The following is a 21,684-nucleotide window of genomic DNA, read 5'->3' on the forward strand; positions in this document are numbered from 1 at the left end:
ACCTGTTACGGTTAGGGCCGTACGGTGTGTATTTGGTGATGCCATGTAAAATAACATCAGATCGAAACACATCTTAATCTTGGTTAAGATATCAGCTCTTTGTTGTGACCGGGTGCCACGGGTGGCACTTGACATGATCATGTGTCAGTTATCTAATTGCATATCAGTTATCACTGGGCATGTATCTTTAAAACTGTAAGTACGCATATTGTTCAGTTAAAGTATTGGCAGTGGAGACATTGCTCTCTATTTGCTGTGTGCCTCTTCTGCAAAAGATGAGACTCTGAAGGACAACCCTTGTTGACCAGTTATTGCAAGAATTTCAACCACAATGCTTTATTCCTGCTGATCAAGATTACAATTACAGACCTTTGCAGGAAGGACAGTTCACAGATACACACAGGAACATAGAAACATTGGGAACAGTCAATTGTTGTTGCTGCAATAATAATAAGAGGGCCACAGGCAACATGAGTGTGTTGTTAATGATGAATCAGTCAGTAATGATTTAAAAAACACTCGATCTGAAATGTATCTCCTTGGATGCCTTGCCCTGGAGATGTTTGCTTTTCAAACTGTTCACTGAATAGTAAGAGGATCAGATAGTTTTTGCCACATCACACTTTCTAAGCTCAAAAGACCAAAAACAACAACACAGATAAGCCTTTCAAAGCAGCTTTCGGTTACTTACCCAGACATGGAGTTTGTCTTCAAAACTGTTGACTATTTAGCCATCCCCCACTGGATTACAGACTCAATTATTTATTCTGCTCTGAATTTAAATGTGAAAGCTTTTAAAATGTGTAACTTGTCGTCAAAGCTGTTCATTATGTTCTGTTGGGGTGAAACTAAACTGAATTGGTAGAAATTAAGTTAAAGGATTTTGCAACCATCACATCAATTCATAATCACTGGGGACAGCCTCAACCTAATGACTCTGAACAGAACTGCCAATTCATATTAAATTAAACTGCAGATTCTCTTCTCGACTCATAGATCTTTTGGTGTATAATCATATAAATATACAGTAACAATGTCAGTGTAGTTGATCAAATTCAGTTTACAATAATAAAGCAGAAAAAAACCATTTCAAAAATAGTTAACGATTATTTTCCTGTCGATCGTCTAATTGGTTAATTGACTCTATTCAGGCTTTACCCCTCAATTGTTTAGCATCAATTTCAACCTCTCTTAAAAGGAAAGACTTGTGATATTCTTTTCTTTTTTTATGTCTATGAATCCCAGCTCTAACCCTTTACTTAAGCTAGTTGTCATGCCTCAGTTTCTCAAGTACAGGGCAGTAGGTTAACCCCTTTAAAATACCCCACAACATTCCTGACTTGTTTGGACATAAACACAGCTGGGACATGAACATGTGAATTAATCGTTTCATCAGGTACAGGATGGTTATCCGTCATAAGATAGATGGATGGATATATATATATAATGACTAGGCATTAAACAGTTGAAAAAAAATAGAAGCGTTGTGTTGTTTTTTCCTTTTCTGCATTCCAGTGGATAAATGTCATCTATCATTGTTACTGTGCTGAAAGAAAAGTTAGTAGTCCATCAGAAGTGTTTAGAAAATACATCTATACATATTAGTGTCATCCTACTTTACTTAAATTGCATCTGTAAGTGGAATAATGACATTGATCAGGTTCCCTGCTGCTCTATTCAGCATTCTGTGCCTTTTGTTTACCTCTGAATAAACAAACGCTTTAGTGGCGAGATGGAGGATGGTAAATTAGAAATGAGCATTTCTCCGGCTTACCGCACCACTAAGCAATACTTTATCAAAGTCATATAACCAAACAGATTTAGGGTCCATATTTGAATTTACAGTTTCTTTGAATAAGTGATTCAGTGTAGTTTATTGTGTAGAAAACATGCTTTGACACTGTCAGGGCTCATATTGGAAATGCCCTGAATTTGAGTCAATTACATTTTCCACGAAACTCCTCAGAGAGAATCCGCAGTGATCCTTTAAGTCTTAGCTTACAGGCAGATTGTGCACGGCCTTGCATGTTGTAAAAGTGTCTGCTCAGCTGCACTTCAGCCAGGTTTAGGACGCTCTGTGGAGGAGAGCCAGGTGTGCCACAGAGCCTCTGTCTGGTGAGGACAAGGCTCCGGACTCAGCAGGTCGCATTCGGGGGATTCTGCCTCCGATACAAAGTCAAGGTGACTCATGGTGGGCGAGAAGTCCACTCCAGTCCAATCTGAGCAAAGCAGTAGAGGAAAGCCAGCATAGGCAGGGCAATGGTGGACCAACCTGAAATGTAAAGAAAACAAATGTACTCATATAATTAATTTGTAAATGATTAGACGGCTATGCACAGATGCTTTTTGGGGGTTACTAATTTAAAGAGCATTAAAAAATACGAGATAATTGCAAAATTAGGTAATCAGTTTATCCGGTTTTATTATTTATCGGTAAGCGTTTGATTAAAATGAATTTTTGAATTATTGTCTTGCAGCAAATGAGATAAAATGATCAAGAAAGCAGTCGTTTCAGATTGAATAATACAAACAAAACCTGTTCTATTCATTTTTGTAGACTACTTATGTTTCAACCTAGGAAGAGTTTAGTAACTGGTGGAATAACCCTGATTAACAATCTTTCATTATTGTTGGCCTCCTCTTCATTTGTTTGTCACATTGCTGTTGTCTGACTTTTTGCCACTCCTGGCAAAACAAATTCAAGCAGCTCGGCTTTGTTTAATGGCGTCTTACCATCCATTGTTGTCAGGGGTTTAGAGAACACAAACATTTTCATTTTACTCAAACATATATCTATCAATAGTAAAACCAGATAAGTGATACATTTGCGGTGGTCTCTCCAGAGCTGTATTTCACAATAGCTTCACCGACAGGCAGTAGTAGTTTGCCTAGTTATCCCGGCTCTTCTGTGTTGTTTTACAGTTATTCCTTTTTTCTATTTATAGCAGCGTCTTGGTTGGTCGAGCTGGCAGGTACAGTAAGCACAGCTGTCTGCGCCTCCTCCTAAACTGGCTTGCCTCCAGATTATCCCAGCAGCTTGCACCTGCACCCACAATGCTTTTCAATGGTCTATTCTTTTCCATTCATGTCAAAATCTCATTCACATACACACAGGCTGCTTTGTGCACAGCTGTACTGTCCAGCTCCTGTCTGCGGGAGAGAAAGGTTACACCGGCTGAGCCTAGAGAAGCATCTTTTCCCCTATGCATCTTTTTGTGCTGGAGGAAAGCTTTGTGCTGTGAAGTACTGCTACAACACAGACCTAAGTATGCATAACAATAGCATACTTTTTTTTTGACATTTTACATGTTCATAAGGAATTTGTAATATTATGCATTTCTGATATCTAAATAAATCATACAACGCCTTTTAGTTTGTGGCCCTTCAGGTGTTTTATATTTGCATATGTTTCATTAAAGCCCTCAGTGTTCAATATATTGTCCATCCATCTGATTTAAAGCTAACAGAGAAAGCAGAACTTTAAGAAAAAGCACACACAACTAGTAAAATGTGAGAACCTTGTGGTCACAAATGAGAAATCGTAGGATCTACTTGACCTTTTGGAACAAGTTTTTGCTGCTGCTAATTACTCAATCCTGGCAAAGACAGTGAAAACAATTACATCTCCTTCAGACTCATGTTACTTTGACTCTAATCAACCACTGCTGTAATTAAACCAGTTTCTCTGCCACTTGATTAACAGAGTGCTTCGTGTTCATGTGAGGGGGAAAGACCACGTGCAGAGGCAACTCAAAACTAATATCAAACTGCTAAGTGATCAGAAGGACTGTGCTACTTGGTATATTTTACATTATAATAGCCTGAGAAAACAAGGACTTGCAAATAAGTAAATGTGAGGTTTCCTTTGCCATTTGAGTCTCTGTTTGTCTGACTTATCATCTGTAATTTGGGATGAATCGACATTAATCATTTTTCATCTGTTCATGTTTCCTCCAGGAAGAACTGTGTTTGCTTTAGTGACCCATGCTTTTTCATCCTTTGGCATCATCAGGTCAATGTTGTAATTTCACTGTTTATACATCCTGTATATGTACACAAGACAAATGACACACCCATCACCCTTAGCTGGATTTCATGTTTAGTGCTAGTAGCTAATGCTAGCCTTTAAACCACTAATTTATGAACAAAAAGTAATAAAAGCGCTTCTCAACAGTCTGCATAAAAACGTTTTAATTCTAGCTTTCAAAATGTGCTGTTATGATTCACACTTTGTATTTAATACTACACACTGTCTACTAGTATGATACCATTTTAACAACTCTGTGACCCAGCATTATGTCTCTAAAATAATCACACATTGGGGCTTCTGGGTGGTATGTGAAATAACAAACCCATATCCTTACAAACATATAATTTAATCATGTGTACTTGTAAAAGCGCCTCGATGACTTCGAGGCGTGAAGATGGACGGTGTGGCGCAGTGCGCTGTGCAATGATCATCAGATCAAGGGGTGAAACCCGCCGCTGCTGCGTCTGTAAAGCCGTTGTGTCCTTGGGCAAGACACTTCACCTGAACTTGCTCCTGTGGGTATTGTCCACAGTACATGACCATTGCATGTATGTGTAATGTGTATTTGTGAAGCGCTTTGAGCATCTGGAAAAGCGCTATAATAAATATAAGGAATTATTATATAATACTATAAAGACCATTTTTCTTAGATGGTGAAAGAAACATTTATCACCAGAGAAGTCAAAGAGTGCATTTATGCTACTGCCTGCACCAGTATAAATCGCAGACAGGCTGATTTAAAAGCATTGATCTCATGTTAATGAAGCAAACCAGCGCTAGCCCTCGGTGGGATATTATGCAAACAAGTAATGGCTACAGGCATTTCTGGTGGATCCATTACAGTTCAATTTAAAAGTATAAAATCTGTACTGAGGGAAAAGAAACACGATTAATAAGTGGTTTGTTCAATGGTCTTTTTAAATATTTTAAATAAGCATCAGGCATTGCCCTTTTTGGATCTTTATTTTTGTATTTGAAATGGTCCAAATGATCTCCTTAAAGGCAAACGGAGATTCACAGTTTAGTTTCTAGGTCTAACTCTGAATAATTTACAATAGAGATGGTATTTTATAACACCCTGCTCCTATTTTTAGGTTTCTCTTAACTTATTTACATCAAGTCTACAGGAAGAAGCATAATGTTCCACACAATTTGCTGTGAGGCTGAAAAAAAACTAAACTGCTGACTGGAATATGATCTGCTTCGGGCTGTTTAGGCATCATTTGGAGAGGCCCAAAGACTGTACGACATTAACAGAACATAAATGCTAACGCTGTTCTGGGTCTGCTGGATGTGTAAACAGACAAACACCAACTTTATAAAAGTGTTTACAGCTTGTTTCACTTCCCCTGTTGCCAAAAAAACGTAAGTCTGCTTTAGAAATGACTAAACTAAGAATTCAGCATTAAATAAGAGTTATTGTTGATACGTTTATATCACTCTATTATACGGTGAAGTATCAGCACTGACTCCGTCCCCGACCCAGCGGCGTCTGCAGCTCAGACTGCTTATCACGAGGAGGCAGGCTTTCAGGAGGGCCTGCCATCTCGCTTTAGGTACCAAATGAGCCAAATAAAGACACAGCGGGTGAAACAGGGACTGGCACAACCACTTCGCAGATGTCTCTCCATCAGGAGAGTTCGCCCATACAGAGGCACAATTAGTCCCAGTACAACCCGAGCCTCAACATCCACTGAAAACACTGCGTAATATCGTCACTTTTTAATCGGTGTATGTATAAACTACATGTATGCGAGTTGTCTCTTATTTTAACCATACTATTTTTAGCTGCTTTCACTACTGAAGGAGAAGTTGAAATGTACTACAATACAACTCACAGTACCTTAAAACATTTAGAAACACATTAGGGTCCCACAATATGAAGTTTTTATTTTAACATTTAACATAGAAACCTTTCAATGTTTAACCAATATTATTTTTTCATTGGTGACTTTTGATTTTTGTTTAATTTTCATGGAAATATTTGCCTTTAATTCAGCAACATATTTGTTGAATACATATTTGTTGTATCATAGAATCATAAAGAGATCAAGTCAAATCAAGCAATCTGATTGGTTCTTAGCCGTGATATACTGAGAGTATACCACGGGTAGAATTGTAAGTTACTTTTCACAACAAGTCAGTATCCCTCCGCGTCTGCGAAAAACAGTATACCGTTGGGCTGAAAAGCAAACTGCCTGCAGTTTGCTTTTCAGACTGGAGCAAGAAAGCATCGGGCCGAACCACGCCCCTTAGCTGTGATATAATGAGCATATACCACGGCCTGTCGTGAGCTATTGCTTAATTATAATCAAGCAATATAGTTATTGCGACACTCAACCAAGTTGTCGAATATTTTCCCCTTGACGTGCAATCTAAAGAATTTTATAAATGCCAAAATCCTGCTTACTAAAAAGCACATAGAGTTGTAAAAGCTTTGTGGAAGTGGATTTACCTTGAATGAAGACACGCTTCCAGAAGATTCTGCCAACGTGTATCCCCCCGAGGAACACCAGATTAGAGAGGATGAGCATGGCGGTGGAGAAGGCAGAGAGAAGGGCAATGCAACGCCTCTCCATCGCCGGAGAGACATTTAGCTCCTGGGAAATCAGTAAACAACAAAGTGAGAAACAAAAGATTTGCAACGTAAATCTGAGAAACTGAGAGCCGTAAAGTACTAATGAACTCTGCAACCATAAACTAGAAGAATTACAATGTGCCTTCAGACTTCATTAGAGGCCAAAGAAGCAAGAATAGCCTGAACATTTATATTGTTAATGAATTGGAAACAGACTTTAACTCACATTAATGTTGGCCGTACATGCCAATTAGATATGACAGTCTCTCGTCTGTACTTACTGCAGCAGCTCCAGGCATTATCTCATCAGTTTACATGACCCCTTTATTTCTAGCTACAGGAAATGTTTCATCATGCTCACACATCTGAACCGTCAGACTTGAATTGGAATCCAAACTCACAACAATGGAGTGAATGTAAGATGAGGCAAAGACAGACTTCAGTGTGTTTTCCACCACAACTCCGGCCCAATTCATCAGGGCCCAGTATCGCAAGTAGTCATGGCCGCCGTGCCACAGGCAGACGAACCCGAACGCAAGGCCAGTGGATAACATTTGGTAAAGAAGACCGTGGCGAGAACCTCCCAGCGGCACGTAGATGTATCTGGAAACATGAGTACATAGCAGTAAAGAATACATCTCTAAACACAATCAGAATCAAGCAATAGCTCTTTAAAGGACCCCCATTATATTATTTTTCAAAAATACATTATAGGTAGGGCTGCTCGATTATGGCAAAAAAAATCATAATCTCAATTATTTGCGTCAATAATTGATATCACGATTATTAAAAACGATTATCCATTTACTTTGAAAACATCCATTTATTGAAAAAATAAAAAAAAAATGTGAACAGTATGTTTTTAACAGTTGATTACCCTGAACTTTAAGTATAATTCAACTGAAAAACCAATAAAATAAATTAAAAATTAAATTAAAAAAAATTATATTAAAAAATAAAATAAAAAAGATAATCGTTTTATTTCGATTATGTTGTTTTAAAATCGTTGCATGCCAAAATCATAATTGCAATTAAAATACGATTAATTAAGCAGCCCTAATTATAGGTGTCAGATAGATCTCTGAAGTGTTTGGCTCGAAATACCAAACGGATCACGTGGACGGTGTTACCTTGGCTGGTTATTGGCTAATGGTTACACAACCCCAAAAAACCTTGTGACATCACGAAGTGGCCAAAAACTGATCAGCTACTTTTCAGACAGGTTTTTATATTGATAGATCAGGACCAAAAGAGAGAGGATCTTTTTCCTGAAACTTTCTGAGTCTCTCAACACAGAGCGGACACACATAAAAGACATGAAAAAGTGCATAATAGGTGACCTTTAAAGTAATGACCTGGCCAACACAAGGCAAGGCAATTTCTTGTATACAGCACACTTCAAGGCAATTCAAAGTGCTTCACAAAAATGAACAACATTTACATAAGAAAAACATAATGCAATAGTAACTCTTTATAAAATGACAGCCATTAAAAACCAATATAATAAAATAAAACAAGCTAGAATAAGATGGGTATACAATACAAGAATAAGAGTTACGATGCAGTGTAAGATATACAAAGTCTTGGGTTTAATCAAAAGCAGCGGCAAAAGAGAAGTCTTCAGCCTGGATTTCAAAGAAGTGAGAGTTGCAGCGGACTTGCACTTTAGTTTGTTCCAGATGTATGGAGTATAATCACTGAACGATGTTTGGTTTTGACTCTGGGGACAACAAGCCGACCAGTGCCAGAAGACCTGAGAGGTTTGGATGCTTAATACTGTAGCAGAAGATCAGAAATGAAAGGGAAAAAAACAGGGATGGTAACAGACAGATCTTTTGTGAGGGCAGGACACACATACTAGAGAAGTGAAGTTGTAAATGGCCCCACATTGCACCAAAGAATTGCAAAGAATACTCATGTTCATGCCATGTTCTTTGGTTTTTGGTCATCATTGCTTTGACGTGTGGTGCTAAAATAGAGGCACTTGGACCAATTTGCACCAAAACCATGACACATAGTTAACCCATTTTCTTTGTCAAATTGATTGTTGTCTTCCATAACTCTAGTGAGGTCTTGTTTTGGTTGGGTAATGTCTGATTTCAACATATTGGTTAAAAAAAACAAGCAAATATATATCTCATAACCCACTACTGTGGTTTAAATGAGATTACACTTCATGCGTTGATAAAAATAGCCCACATGATGCGTATAATATCCCATCAATCAGTAAAGATTGTGGTGCATGCTGTGAAGAGAAATGGCCTCAGATATTGAGAGAAGCTCCTCTGTTTCATGCTGAATCACTCCAGCACACTTAGAACCAAACGTCACGTTACAGTATGTCTTGCTGCTGAGCTGGGAACTAATTATCTCAGCCACCCTGTGGATAATCAATGTTCCTGACTGAAAGATGAGCCAGCATTTTCTGAGCCTTAAATAGAGTGGCTAGCTTGGATGCAGGATGAAAGTAGAAACAGATGGAGAGGAACCAGAGTGTTAGGGCAAGAGCAAACTGAATACCTAAACACACTGAGAACCCATCCGTCTATCTAAATTAGCGAGATGTAGATGGGTCCTAAACAGATGGTAATCAAACGTTGAGCATTTGGAGATGTACATGAATGTGTGAGTGAGTAATCCATTTGTTATGTAACACTTTACTATTTCAAGCAGATGGTGCAGACAACATGCAGACAAGGTTCAGAGACTGGCAGGAGGAATTAGTCGTGCAACTGTTATTGTCACTGTCTGTGCTCTAATAGAGAAACACAGTGTACTTTGTTCCTTGCTTTAAAGGGCAATAATTATGCTAATATGTCTAGTTCATGCATGTATTCTGGGATTGCACTAGAACATCTTTATAAGCTTGTATATGTTGACAAAACACATTATTTGTCTCTTTCTGTCTGAATGTACCTGTGTCCACCCCTCCGTCTGAACACTCTGTTTTAATGGCTGCCTCTTAAAGCCCCCCTCCTGGAAAAGCCCAGTCTGTGGTCCGTGATTGGCTCTATGAAAAAAAATATGGTGCGTCTTTGGAAAAGGCAGTTGCTAAGTCGTGGGTGGAAATACTTACATGTGAGGCGGTCTATTCTAATGAGCGTGTATGCGACATATGAGGGGGGAAAATCTAAATATGTATCGCGTGTTAAAGGGGCCATATTATGCTCATTTTCAGGTTCATATTTGTTTTTTTGCCTCTTCTGTGACATGTCTCCACGCTTTAATGTCCAAAAAGCTCTTTATTTTTCTCGTACTGCTGCAGCACCTCTTTCACCCTCCGTCTGAAACCAGAGCCCAGTCTGCTCTGATAGGTTAGCTAACTGGCTCGTTGGTGATTGGTCAACCGCTCAGAGATGTCCCGCCCATTAGCCTATCATGTACAATGTGTTGAAGAGCTAGCCAGGAACATGGGTGTTATGTAGTGATGTCACTATGTTACATAAACAAAAAGTCCAATGGAGGCATGTGTGTGGGAGAGAAATGTAGCCGTTACAGACCATCACCAAGCACAAAAACCCACTACAGGTAAGGGAAAACACAATATCCCATTTAAAATCCCTTTTTTTCTGACTCCAATATTACACAGAGGTGAGGTTTTATGATATAAAGTTGTTACAGTGAGAATTAACAGAAGCTTTAGCTGTAATCAAAACATTAATAAGAACCAGGTAATAATTTGTGAAGAAAACTATCACATGATTTTTGGTGCTCCTCAATATTTGTGCTCCAGGTCAAATGTAGCCCACTTCCTAGACTGAGTTTGGTCATTTTGTCATAACATGTCCCATGTAATGAAAAAGTGACTTTTAGCAATGTTTTGTCATCTTTAAGTGCAATCATACCCCTTCCAGGCTCAATCCAAGCCTCCACTTATTCATTTTCACATATTTTCTCCCAGATCTCCTCATTTATAGCAGCAATAACTCCACCATTAAGAGCTCTTTAGTTGTCTGGTAAGTGTTTGAAACAGAGAACCTGAGCAGAATAGATGCAGAAAGCCTTCAGGAATGGTGAAGAATGAGCCACTTAGCTGCCCAGGGAGACGGGGTGACAGTGAGTCATGTAGAGCACATCATTTAACACCTACGCTCTCATCTAGCGCTCTTCAGACAATTTCGACAGAATTTCAGAACTCCATTAAAACCTCTTTAAAAGCGCTTTCACTCGAAGGAACGTCGGGGCATTGTGTCATGTGTATCATTTTGCATCAGCAGTTGCATAATTGCAAGTGATGCCATTAGGCGGGAGTTCAAATGGAAACTAGCATTTGCAATTTACATTTGAGGGTTTTTTGCCGATTAATTGGAGCCTTTTTAGCCATCTGATATGCTGAATTGAATACTAAACTCATCTTTACCTTCTGAAGAGCAGGTGTACATGTACGTCATAAGTGTCAACACTAAAACTAATTAGCAAACACAAACCGAGACAAGGGAACATTTTACACCGGATAGCACTGTGTTTTCTGACAAGCGTGCAACTGTGGCATCGCCTTGATGTAGCAACCTGCCTCTAGCAAGCGGACCATAACCTCCCAATAGGCTGCGTTTATCCAAGTGTGCATCATTAAAAAGCAGACAAACTAATAACAGCGTTGTTTAAATTACAAGTGCGCAAACACACAATGCTCCCATTACGTATGCACATATTAAACAAGGAGGCATTTCTCCAGGGTGCGGAAACGGTAACACAAGAGAAGAACTATTCACCAACAACAGCCAACCTCATAATCATGAGAAAGCCTTCATGCAAATGAGGCGTCCTCGTCCATTAGGATAAAACATGCAGGCAGGCAGCTGGAGAGTGGCACCTTTTTAAAGGTTATTCAACTGACAAGTTCAATGCCCCGCAGGAAACAAGCTCTTAATAGTAAGTGTGCGATTAATAACACATACAGTATGAGTAAACACAAGCTAGATATGCAGATAGACGGATAGATAGACAGAGATAGATAGATAGACGGATAGATAGACGGATAGATAGAGATAGATAGATAGACAGATAGATAGACAGATAGATAGATAGAGATAGATAGATAGATAGATATACAGATAGATAGACAGATAGATAGATGGATATATATGTAGATAGACAGATAGATAGACGGATAGATAGATAGATATATAGACAGATAGATAGACAGATAGATATGTAGATAGATGGATATATAGATAGATGGATAGATAGACGGATAGATAGATAGACAGATAGATAGACAGATATATAGACGGATAGATAGATAGACAGATAGATAGACGGATAGATAGACGGATATATATGTAGATAGACAGATAGATAGATGGATAGATAGATAGACGGATAGACAGATAGATAGAAGCTAGATATAGACAGACATACCGACATACAGCTAGATACTGTAGAAGGATACTATAGATCAGGGGTGTCAAACTCAATTTCATCACGGGCCACATCAGCATTATGGTTGCACTCAAAGGGCCGGTTGTAACTTTAAGACTATATAAAAATACATATATAAATATTTTATATATTTAAAATAATGTATTATATTACTTTATTGGATAGGGTAAAAGCTTCATAGATAACTACGTCTGAAAGAAGAAGTCTAGGGCAAATAAGTGCAAGTCTCTTCAGTGAGAATGTCACAAAATTATTTTAAAAGAAAAGCCAAATTCTGAAAAAAAAGTTACAGTTAAAAAGAAAAAATCTAATGTAAGATGCATTGTGGGACATGTAGTTTATGGACATCGTGAATCTGTAAATCGGCCTGTAACCGTATAATAAACATATTACATTCTTTCAGAGCTCTTGCGGGCCACATGAAATGAAGTCGCGGGCCGGATTTGGCTCCCGGGCCTTGAGTTTGACACCCCTGCTATAGATGGATAGATTTTTAGAAACTAGATACAGATAGACAGATATATTGATATATAGATATAAGAAAAGATTGATAGAAAGGTAGATATAGAAGACAGAAAAACCGACAGATAGACAGACAGATAGACAGATAGAGGGATAGATAGATTATTCAAGAGTTGTTATTTGATTTAGATAGCATTTTTACATTTTAAGTAGTCATTAACATCTGAATTAGTCTGTCCACCACTCATGAAGTGCCTCTTACCTGATGAGCCATCGATACAGACCGGTGTCAAAGTGCCTGAGAGTGAAAAAAAGAAAAGAAAAGAGAAATGAATATTGAGTCTCACATTTACATAATAATAAAGCACCGAGTGAGAAACACCTGAGAACTGGGCCTTATATAAACATACAGTATGTGTGCATGCTCTTTGTCATTAAGATGATTAGACAAAGTGTGTTTTTGTGTTGTGCTGCAAGTAAACTGAGGCTGTTTGCGAATTATGTCAGTGGACAGCTTTATGCATTCCATCAATGTTGTCAACATTGACCAGCTCAGCACACGGGGCGGATTGGAGTGCATCGGTGTCAGCATATTGGTCGATCCGCATTCTTACTGCAAAACCGAATGCACTGCCTTCCATCTCAATTGTATGTGCTCTGAGTTAAGAGAGCAGTTCCTCAATGTTAATGACTAAAGGAACAGAGGATGATTGCTGCAAGAAAGTCTTTCCTGCATGGTAATTGCAAACCATAAGGGAGACTGATTTTTCTCACAGTTTCTCACTTGCTTGCAAGCGTTTTGAGCACCAGGAAAAGCACTTTATAAATGTAATGTATTATTTTTATTACAGCAGCACTGAAACAGAAACAGCTTTATTGCCAGGTAGGTTGACACGTAAGAGGAATTTGACTGCATAATGTTATGGTATCAAAGGAAGTCTGCATTTACTTCCATGTTGGTTCAGTCTAAGCCTTGTTCATACACTTGGTCAGTTGCCAGTTTATTATCATTTTAAAAAGGATGTTTATTTAACTTTAATACAAATGTATCATCCACATTTTCAAATTCACTGTGTGCTATATAGCTTCACTATTATATTTCGGAGGATGTAGTTTGTGATACAGTTAAGCTGTAATATATTATACTAAGAGACATTTGAGTTATTTAGCATCCTCTAATAAATGTAATTAGGGTGGACAATGTAATAGAAACAGCTGTCAGTTTAATGAAATACAGTTCAACAGCTCCACAAACTGAAGCATAAATGATCATGCATTTTAATAAAGTTATATTCAAGGTAGGATGTTGTATTACAGTCGACTGGTTTTATTGTATTCAATGAGCTGGTAATGGTGTATATTACACCATAGTTCACAGTGTGTCACCTATTTTCTGTGTGCTAAATATTTAAACACAAATGACACAAAATGTTCCCCATATGTTTTACCTGACTGACCTGAATACTATTTAAAGCAGTGTCTTCGCTGTCTCTTGCTGATTAAGGTACTTTGTCCCAATATAACAAGCAGTACTGCAATGTGTGTGTTCCTTTAACTTGAGCAAGTGCGACCCCTTCAGCATGAACCAGGCATCGTCCTTCGCTTGGAAGTGAACGTGTTAAATGAGCTTCATCACATTTTACAATTACCATGACATTTACTTTTAAAGACGTAGGTGGGACAGAAATAACTGTGTATGTTGTGTGTGTTTCGACAATCTCATGCTTAATGAGTGTAGCATAAAGGAGGGACAGAAAACGTGGAAAATAGCCCTTTTCAACCTGCACAGGAAGGGGAGGAGATACATCAGACACACCTGTGAGCAGAGGGAAGGGAAACATCTAGCAAAAGCATGGAGGAGATCAGAAAGTAAGGAGAGCAAGGAGATAACTACGTTTTAGTTTCTGGAGATCTCCGCTTATCCAAATGACTAAAAGTGACATATATAAAAGTAGGGTAACAGTTATTCTATGTAGCAGCTGGATTTCCTGGGATTATAATGTAGTTATCCTGGAGCAGGTTTGGATTAAGCTTTTCTAACTCCCTCTTTGACCTGCTGTTGGACCTAAAGTAAGGTATGTCTCCTTCCTGTCTCCAGACTTCTCATATTCTCCTGCTTCATGTTAATGTGCCCTCAGCCTAATTGCATCTATTTTTGCCCTTTCCCTGCTCATGGCTCCATGGACAGTTTATTTAATTAAGGGACAATTGATTTCCGCCTCATTTGAAGTCGGTTTTTCGTTGATTTAATGGACAAGAGGCTCACAACTGTTTGACATTTCATTTATTTCGATTATTATGTGGTTTAATGGAGAAATATTAAGTTAAAAATGTCCGTTTCCTTTTTATCTCGTCTACTTCTGTAAAAGGCTACCAAGGTGATCTCTCCAAACGATTTCAATCAATAGTTTTGAATGGCCTAGGACTATTCTGATGTCTGGAGCCCAATTCTTACTTTGAATATTCAAGTAAAACCAAGACAACAATATAATTAGCTTGACCTAATTTTTTTACTGAGAAGATCACAGAATATTTTCCTTTTTGTCCCACATTTTAAGTGGCAATCTATTTGGCGATTATTCATTTTTTTAACACAAATGTTTTTCTTTTCATGATTTACTTTCTAGACTACTTAGCTGTTTTTACTTAACAAAAAACAACATCATGTAGCCTTCAAATGTAGGACCAACCCCAGCAAAAAACAAACCATTTTAGCTTGAGTCTGAAAGAATGATATAATGTTCCTGGTGTAGAGGTGACCTACAGTATTGTTCTGATTGCCAGTAATGACAAAATGACACAATTATCGGGGCCCTGTCTGAATCTTATTGCAAAAGCACAGTGAGCACTTGAGGCTCTTGACATTTCCTTTTCCTCAAGAATACCAAGCATGCTAGCTCTCCTGTCGCTGAGGGAATGCTGCGGGACCAATATAATAGCACATTTATGTCAGGGGTAACTAGACTTGTTTCTGCAGCTTGATCTTACCTCCACATCCCTGTGAAACTGTACATGATGCTGACACAGCCAGGGAGCTTTGGGGGAACTAGTTGATCCATAGAAGCCAGCATGGATGGAAAGCCGAACAGAACCAGATACTTCACAAAGAAAAACTGGACAAGGGCCAGCGCCAGACCACCTGTGAGAGGGGGGAAAGTAATGTTTATTATGTAAATGATCAAGAACAGTGCTCTTTAAGGATAGGGATAGTTGTATACTAAGAAAAATAAACAATGACTGTCAAACTGCTCAGCTCACTTGATTAATTATTGAAGTCTATTGTATTGGTTGGCAATGGGAACAGCAGCTGATGTACTATGTGCTACATTTGAAACCCTAATGAATACTTATCCATAAATAAATTATAATTGTATGAGAGTTCCTCAGATGCTTTTCAGACTGCAAACCACTACTGTGGACTTTATTTTAGAATAAACTGGGCCGTATAACCCAAAATCACTATATTTGCGTGAAACGACTTTTAAAATAATACACCCTCTATTATAAGAAAGGGAAACCCTTGTTTTAATAAGGAAAAAAGGGAGGAAATCTCAGGAAGAGCAAAAAAGGAGGGATCAATAGGTAGAACTTGGCAAACAAAAGATTGTGCTGATATGTAATAGCTGCTGAGAACAGTTATGCTGAATTGCAAAAAGGAGGCCAGTAAATTATAACGATTCAGATTCTATACCTGTTTATGGCGACGAGGGGGCAGACAGTACAACGGCGAGTGAGTAAATCACTGTATTAATTCGTGGATAAGTAATAAAACTTGAAAATCCCAGAGGAGCTTCACATCTAAAATAGGATCAACACAAGACTGTGCATGCAGAGTATTTACGACCACAGCGTCCTCCTGAGTAAATCACTTAAAGGTCACATGTCATGGCCATTTCTACTGATCATAATTCCATTGTTGAGGTCTACGAGAATAGATTTATATTGTGCAATTTTCCAAACTCACATTGGTTTCTCATACAGCATCTCTGTGTAGTATGTGTATTCACTCGCTGTCCTAAACGGCTTGTTATTTCTTACATTTTGGAAACAACAATGTAAAATCAAAAAAATACATTATCAACAAACACCTATTCTGTAACTTTATTTAAATATTAACACAATCACACCACAGAGCATGACAACTCAAATCAAGACCATTAAGTAAAACTCTTATCGGCATATCTGACTCTTAAAGCCAACTAAACACTTTGGGGTAAGGGGGAGTAACATGTTTTAAATTCTGCACCTTCAAAACATCTGTCTCAAGTGGCTGGTAAACATTAAAGCTAAAAGCAATGTACATAGCAGCCAAACATACACACGGCATAAACACTTACCCAAGGCCCAGGGAGGGAGGATCTCTAAGTATGTCTCATTAGATTGGATGGAGTGCATGTACATAACATGGATCATGTATTCCGCGAGGCACCACCACAGTATGATTCGTCCTGATCTGAGCACCAAGTAAATGACACCAGATTTGTCCCCGTCGCACTCCTCAGCAGGCCTTTGCATCTGCAAATGCAGAAAGTGAGTTGTTGTTAAAAGTTGCTGGTTGCATCTTCACTACAAAAAGAACAACACCAGGTTTTTAAAAAGAGCAACCATGTAGTATGAATATAAATCTACTCCAAAATTGGGTATAAAAACAAGCAGGCATAAAAAGTTAGTATTATAACAGTGGATCAAATGAAGGGTTAGCTATTCCTCTTCAAATCTGGTAAAAATGTACGTTTCAATTTTCATAAATGGCCCACCACTGATTGTCTATGTTTTTAAAAAGGTGACCTGAGATCACCTGCACTTAGGAGCAGCAATCAGCCGCCTCCAGACAGTAACAAGAGGCAATTTCAACAGTATAATTTGCTTTTGTTTACACTCTTACCTGCTCAGTGTAGTCTCTGTACGAGATAATGGGTCCATTGTAGAAAAAAGGATGATAGAAGGTGTATGAAAACAACCAGCCGAGCTGCACAGCTCCACCACCGTCTGCAGGGCTCCAGCAATGCTCCAGGCTGAAGCTGATGAGGCGAAGTCCACAGACAGCGACACTGAAGACGAGCAGATAGTACTCCTCCTCGGTCTTATACCAGCCTCTCTGTGTAACAAAGAGGAAGGCCGATTATTTGTTATCACATTCCCAGGGAATCCTTATATAATAGTGACAGTCTGACACTAAATGTAGATATGCTTTTAAAAATAGTTCTTATATGCTTATAGATATGACACATTAAAAGGGGAACATTAGCAGATTACAGCATAAAACTGGTAATGAAGATCTGTCAAGACCTACTAATAAGCATATGATTGAGACACATTTTAATTAGGTCTGCTTAACAGCATTGGGAATTGTGGTTAAACACAGGACTCAGTCTGTGTGCAATCGTGTTTGAGCAAAGGAGGCAGATCTTTTGAAGCATTTACAGGTCTGTCAGGTCTATTTCACATTTACAACCATTGTAGCATAGTTGCTGGCTATAACCATGTTGATGTGTCAGCTAATGTGCAGTTAAAGGGTATTTATAGGATTGTTCTACACCTTCCCAAGTCAATTCAAACAGTGTTTACCTTCCAGCTGTAAATACAGTAATTGGGCAGTCAATCAGCTCATAGATCCTTACATAACATGTATCATGTATCATGCAAATCAAAACCGGAGGAAGATAAAACAACCCTAAATGTACTAAGATAAAAAATAACCAGTGTTCATAATAACAGATAAATTAAGACATACATTGAATTGAGTCCTATAGTCAAATTTAAACTGAATTCAAATATTGTTTTGTCAGTCAATTATCATTGTTGTGTGTTTACATGCGTTAATCCTCAGATATTACTGGAAATACCAAGTGTAGTATCCTTTCAATAAAATGCACTTAACTTTTGTCTTATAACCGTATTCTTGTTATTGTGTGCCCTCTTGTGTTCTTTGAAAATATGACATGCAGTGAAGATTAATGGTAGATGAAACAGTTGGTATGCATGATCAAATTTAAAATAAAAAATGGACAGTATCGTTGCAACAAAGAAATGGTAAGTTCAAGTGAATTTGATCAAGACATATGACAGACTTTGCACCCTATCTTTATAGCTTATTTTTTGTAGTAGATTCACATCATATTTTAATACGTTTTATCCTTTTAAGGACCGACTGTATTTTTCCTTCATTACAAGTAAAATAGTAAAGACACATTTAAATGTTTCTGCTATGTAAAGATGATTTTTAGATGTCATCCGTCCAAAATCAGGAACAAATAATATCCATTTGACATGCAGCCTACCTGGATCTCTTGTAGTGGATGGATGTGAAGTGTGGAGAGCAGCAGAAGGTTGCAGCACCATGACAGAGCAGGCTTTTGTAATTGGGCCAGTGAAAACGACAGGCCCACATGTACCAGCAGCACGATCACACCTTTAATCCCCAACACACTGCTGGCTGCTAAGAGGCCATATATGGTGAGTGCTGGCACCCTAAGCTGTAAAAGAAAACCGTAAAAAAAGGATGTTGCATTGAGTCATCTCTTCCCTGATAGCAATATTCCACTTCACAGTTCGGTAGAACTTTCCTACCTTGGGATTAAAGATGCTGGTCAATCTTGATATCACGCCATGACCAATTAGAGTCCACAGCAAAGACTTCTTAGCCCATTCAGTCCAGAAACTCCACTCAAAGTCAGAAAGGTCCTGACAAAAAAAATACTTAATTATGGCACTCTAAATCACACCTTAATTACTTTTATTAAATGAATGAATGCCTTTCAAAAACTTGAAAAACTAAACTGAAACACACTTTAAAAGGCTTTCCGTGACACATAATAGTTTGTCTCACTATAAACTCAAAACAAACAGTGAGATGCACAATAATGTGGGTAAAGATCGGGCTTTAGATCAGTCATTTCAACATTGAACTTACCCTTTTAAAACCCTTGACAAGGCCTTTTTCCAACTGGAATCCTCTCTCTAATCCTGCTTCATGATCTGAGGTACAAACCAGGAAATAACAGTTTATATTTTCTTAAACTTTTAAAGTTCATTGAACCATCATACAGATGTCTGTCCATACCTTACCTTTGGAGAACCTGTGCAGTTGGTAGAAAGAGTAGAGATGTGAGCCTAAGGACAGCACCCAATATGCAAGGATCTCTGTCCTTGGCAGAGGCGCCAGTTGAGCCTTTGATTTAGATGTCATCAGGGGAAATCGCTGCTATAGTGCACCTATAATGAAGAGAGTCAATTTATATCCCGTACAAACATTAATTAGCACTAACAAAAAGAAACATACAATATATCACATAAATGTGGTATTGAAATCTGTTTTTTCTTTCTAGAAAAAAAAAAAGTTGAAAACTCGATCAAACTGAAACTGGTATTCTTTAATACATTAAACAATTTACGATTATATTTCCCTTTTTTTTTAACATTAGCAGCATCAACCGGAAACTCTGGGAACATTTCTCAACATCAAAAACAAACTGAGGTAAAATTGCATTATAGCCATATTAGGTAGGTAGTTAGATGTAATGGTAGATTATGTTACACTTTTAATACAAGTTATAAAATGTTAAATGGTTTCTGCTGTTGACACAAGTAGCCAATGGCTACATAAACCTGTATAAGATTAATGTGCTGTGTGTACAGTGGTGGAATGCACATTTTATATAGGCTACTTGTATTTTACTTAAGTAAAATGAATACTAATCCATGCAATTTATTATTTTAACCCACTAGGCAGATATATATTTAGAGGAAATAAAGCACTTTTCAGTCCATAACACTTATTTAGTAACTTAGGTTATGTGCAGATTGTTTCATGTATATGAACTAACTAATATGAATATTATTGTTATAGATTACAGAAACGTTAGTTTAAAACAGTCCACCATTTTCAGCTGCTGCATCTGTACTACTTTTGGTATTTTAAGTACATTTTGGCGCCAACACTGGTTCTTTATAATAACATTATTACTACAGTACTTTTACATTGTATTGTTGCATTACTTGACTTTTTCCACCACTGATATGTATAATTGTCATCGTTAAGTACAGCATCGTCGGGAATATGCCAACCGGTTGGCATGGCAATCACTGCCGTTGCTAGGTAACACTGCACCCAGCGGTTGCTGCTGACTACGACGTACTAGTTTACACGGGTAAAATAAAGTAGCGTTAACTGTTCGCTACCGATTCCACTGTTATCGTTTCTGGGCATTTTATTGGCGTTTGAGAGAATTACGACACCACTTAAACCTAGTCGGCGTGTGTCTTCATGTTGTTGTGCTAATTTGACCATTATTTGTATTCCCAGTTTGTTACTGCGGTGAGCTGAAAACTTCCGTAAACTCTCCAGTTGGAATGGCAGTTAGCTGACGTTAGCTAAGCTAGCTAATCACGTTAACAAGTTGCAGTGTTACCTGATACTACTGCACCGCTGTCCATCGCAGTGCTGTAAAGTGTAAACAGCACTGTCTGAAAGCGCTTGGACCAGAGGAACATAACGTTAGAACAATCCGACATCCAACATTCAGAGGTAATGATTTCTTCTTCTTTTTCCTTGATTTATGCCATGCAACAACTTTTTAGAGCATGACCGCCCCCATCTGTGCAGGAGTGGCTTCATTATGCCAGGAAAAACATGCTGTAGTCAGTGGTTAAAAAACTCAGATATTGTCCTTTACTCAGTGTGGTGACAAATAACTAAGTACATTTACTCAAGTACTGGACTTAAGCACACATTTGAGGTACTTGTACTTTACCCGACTATTGTCAGTTGTTACTGCTTCATACTTCCACTCTACTACATTTGGGAAGCAATTAGATGTATTGTTCATATTTGTTTACTAGTTTCTTTATAAATTCAGATTTTGACACACAATAGTAAACAATTTTACAAAAATTAAATATCATTATTATTAATATAACCATCAAAAATTATATTTAAATAACTAAAACCATGAGTGGGTTAACAGAAAATGTATTGGCAGAAATTCTGCTAACATTATTTATACAGTTCTAGCTTCTTGAATGTGAAGATTTATTTTAAAATGTGTTTTGTTTTCTCTGCAATGAGTACTTTTACTTCAAATACTTCAATTACATTTTCATAATCATACCTGCAGTGCTGCACCACCACACCCCTTCCCGCTGCCTCCGCTCATCAGAAGCCAACCTCCTATCCATCCCCACCCACATCAATCACCGGACCTGGGGGGACAGAGCCTTCTCCGTCGCTGCC

General features: G+C 38.1%; 1 protein-coding gene across 1 annotated transcript; it reads right to left on the reverse strand.

Moving 5' to 3' along the window:
• Positions 1 to 308: 308 nt before the first annotated feature.
• hhat (hedgehog acyltransferase) lies at positions 309 to 20,953 on the reverse strand. The gene is made up of 12 exons (XM_034101386.2): positions 20,864 to 20,953; positions 19,521 to 19,667; positions 19,366 to 19,430; positions 19,023 to 19,136; positions 18,734 to 18,928; positions 17,338 to 17,550; positions 16,790 to 16,967; positions 15,441 to 15,591; positions 12,715 to 12,750; positions 7,010 to 7,211; positions 6,486 to 6,630; positions 309 to 2,272 (listed from the first exon to the last, which is right to left on the reverse strand). Exons 2-12 carry the CDS (start codon positions 19,639 to 19,641, stop codon positions 2,187 to 2,189), a joined length of 1,506 nt encoding a protein of 501 aa, XP_033957277.1. The 5' UTR covers positions 19,642 to 19,667; positions 20,864 to 20,953; the 3' UTR covers positions 309 to 2,186.
• Positions 20,954 to 21,684: the final 731 nt, after the last annotated feature.

This window comes from Pseudochaenichthys georgianus, chromosome 15, assembly GCF_902827115.2.
Source record: "Pseudochaenichthys georgianus chromosome 15, fPseGeo1.2, whole genome shotgun sequence".
Lineage (NCBI taxonomy): Eukaryota > Metazoa > Chordata > Actinopteri > Perciformes > Channichthyidae > Pseudochaenichthys > Pseudochaenichthys georgianus.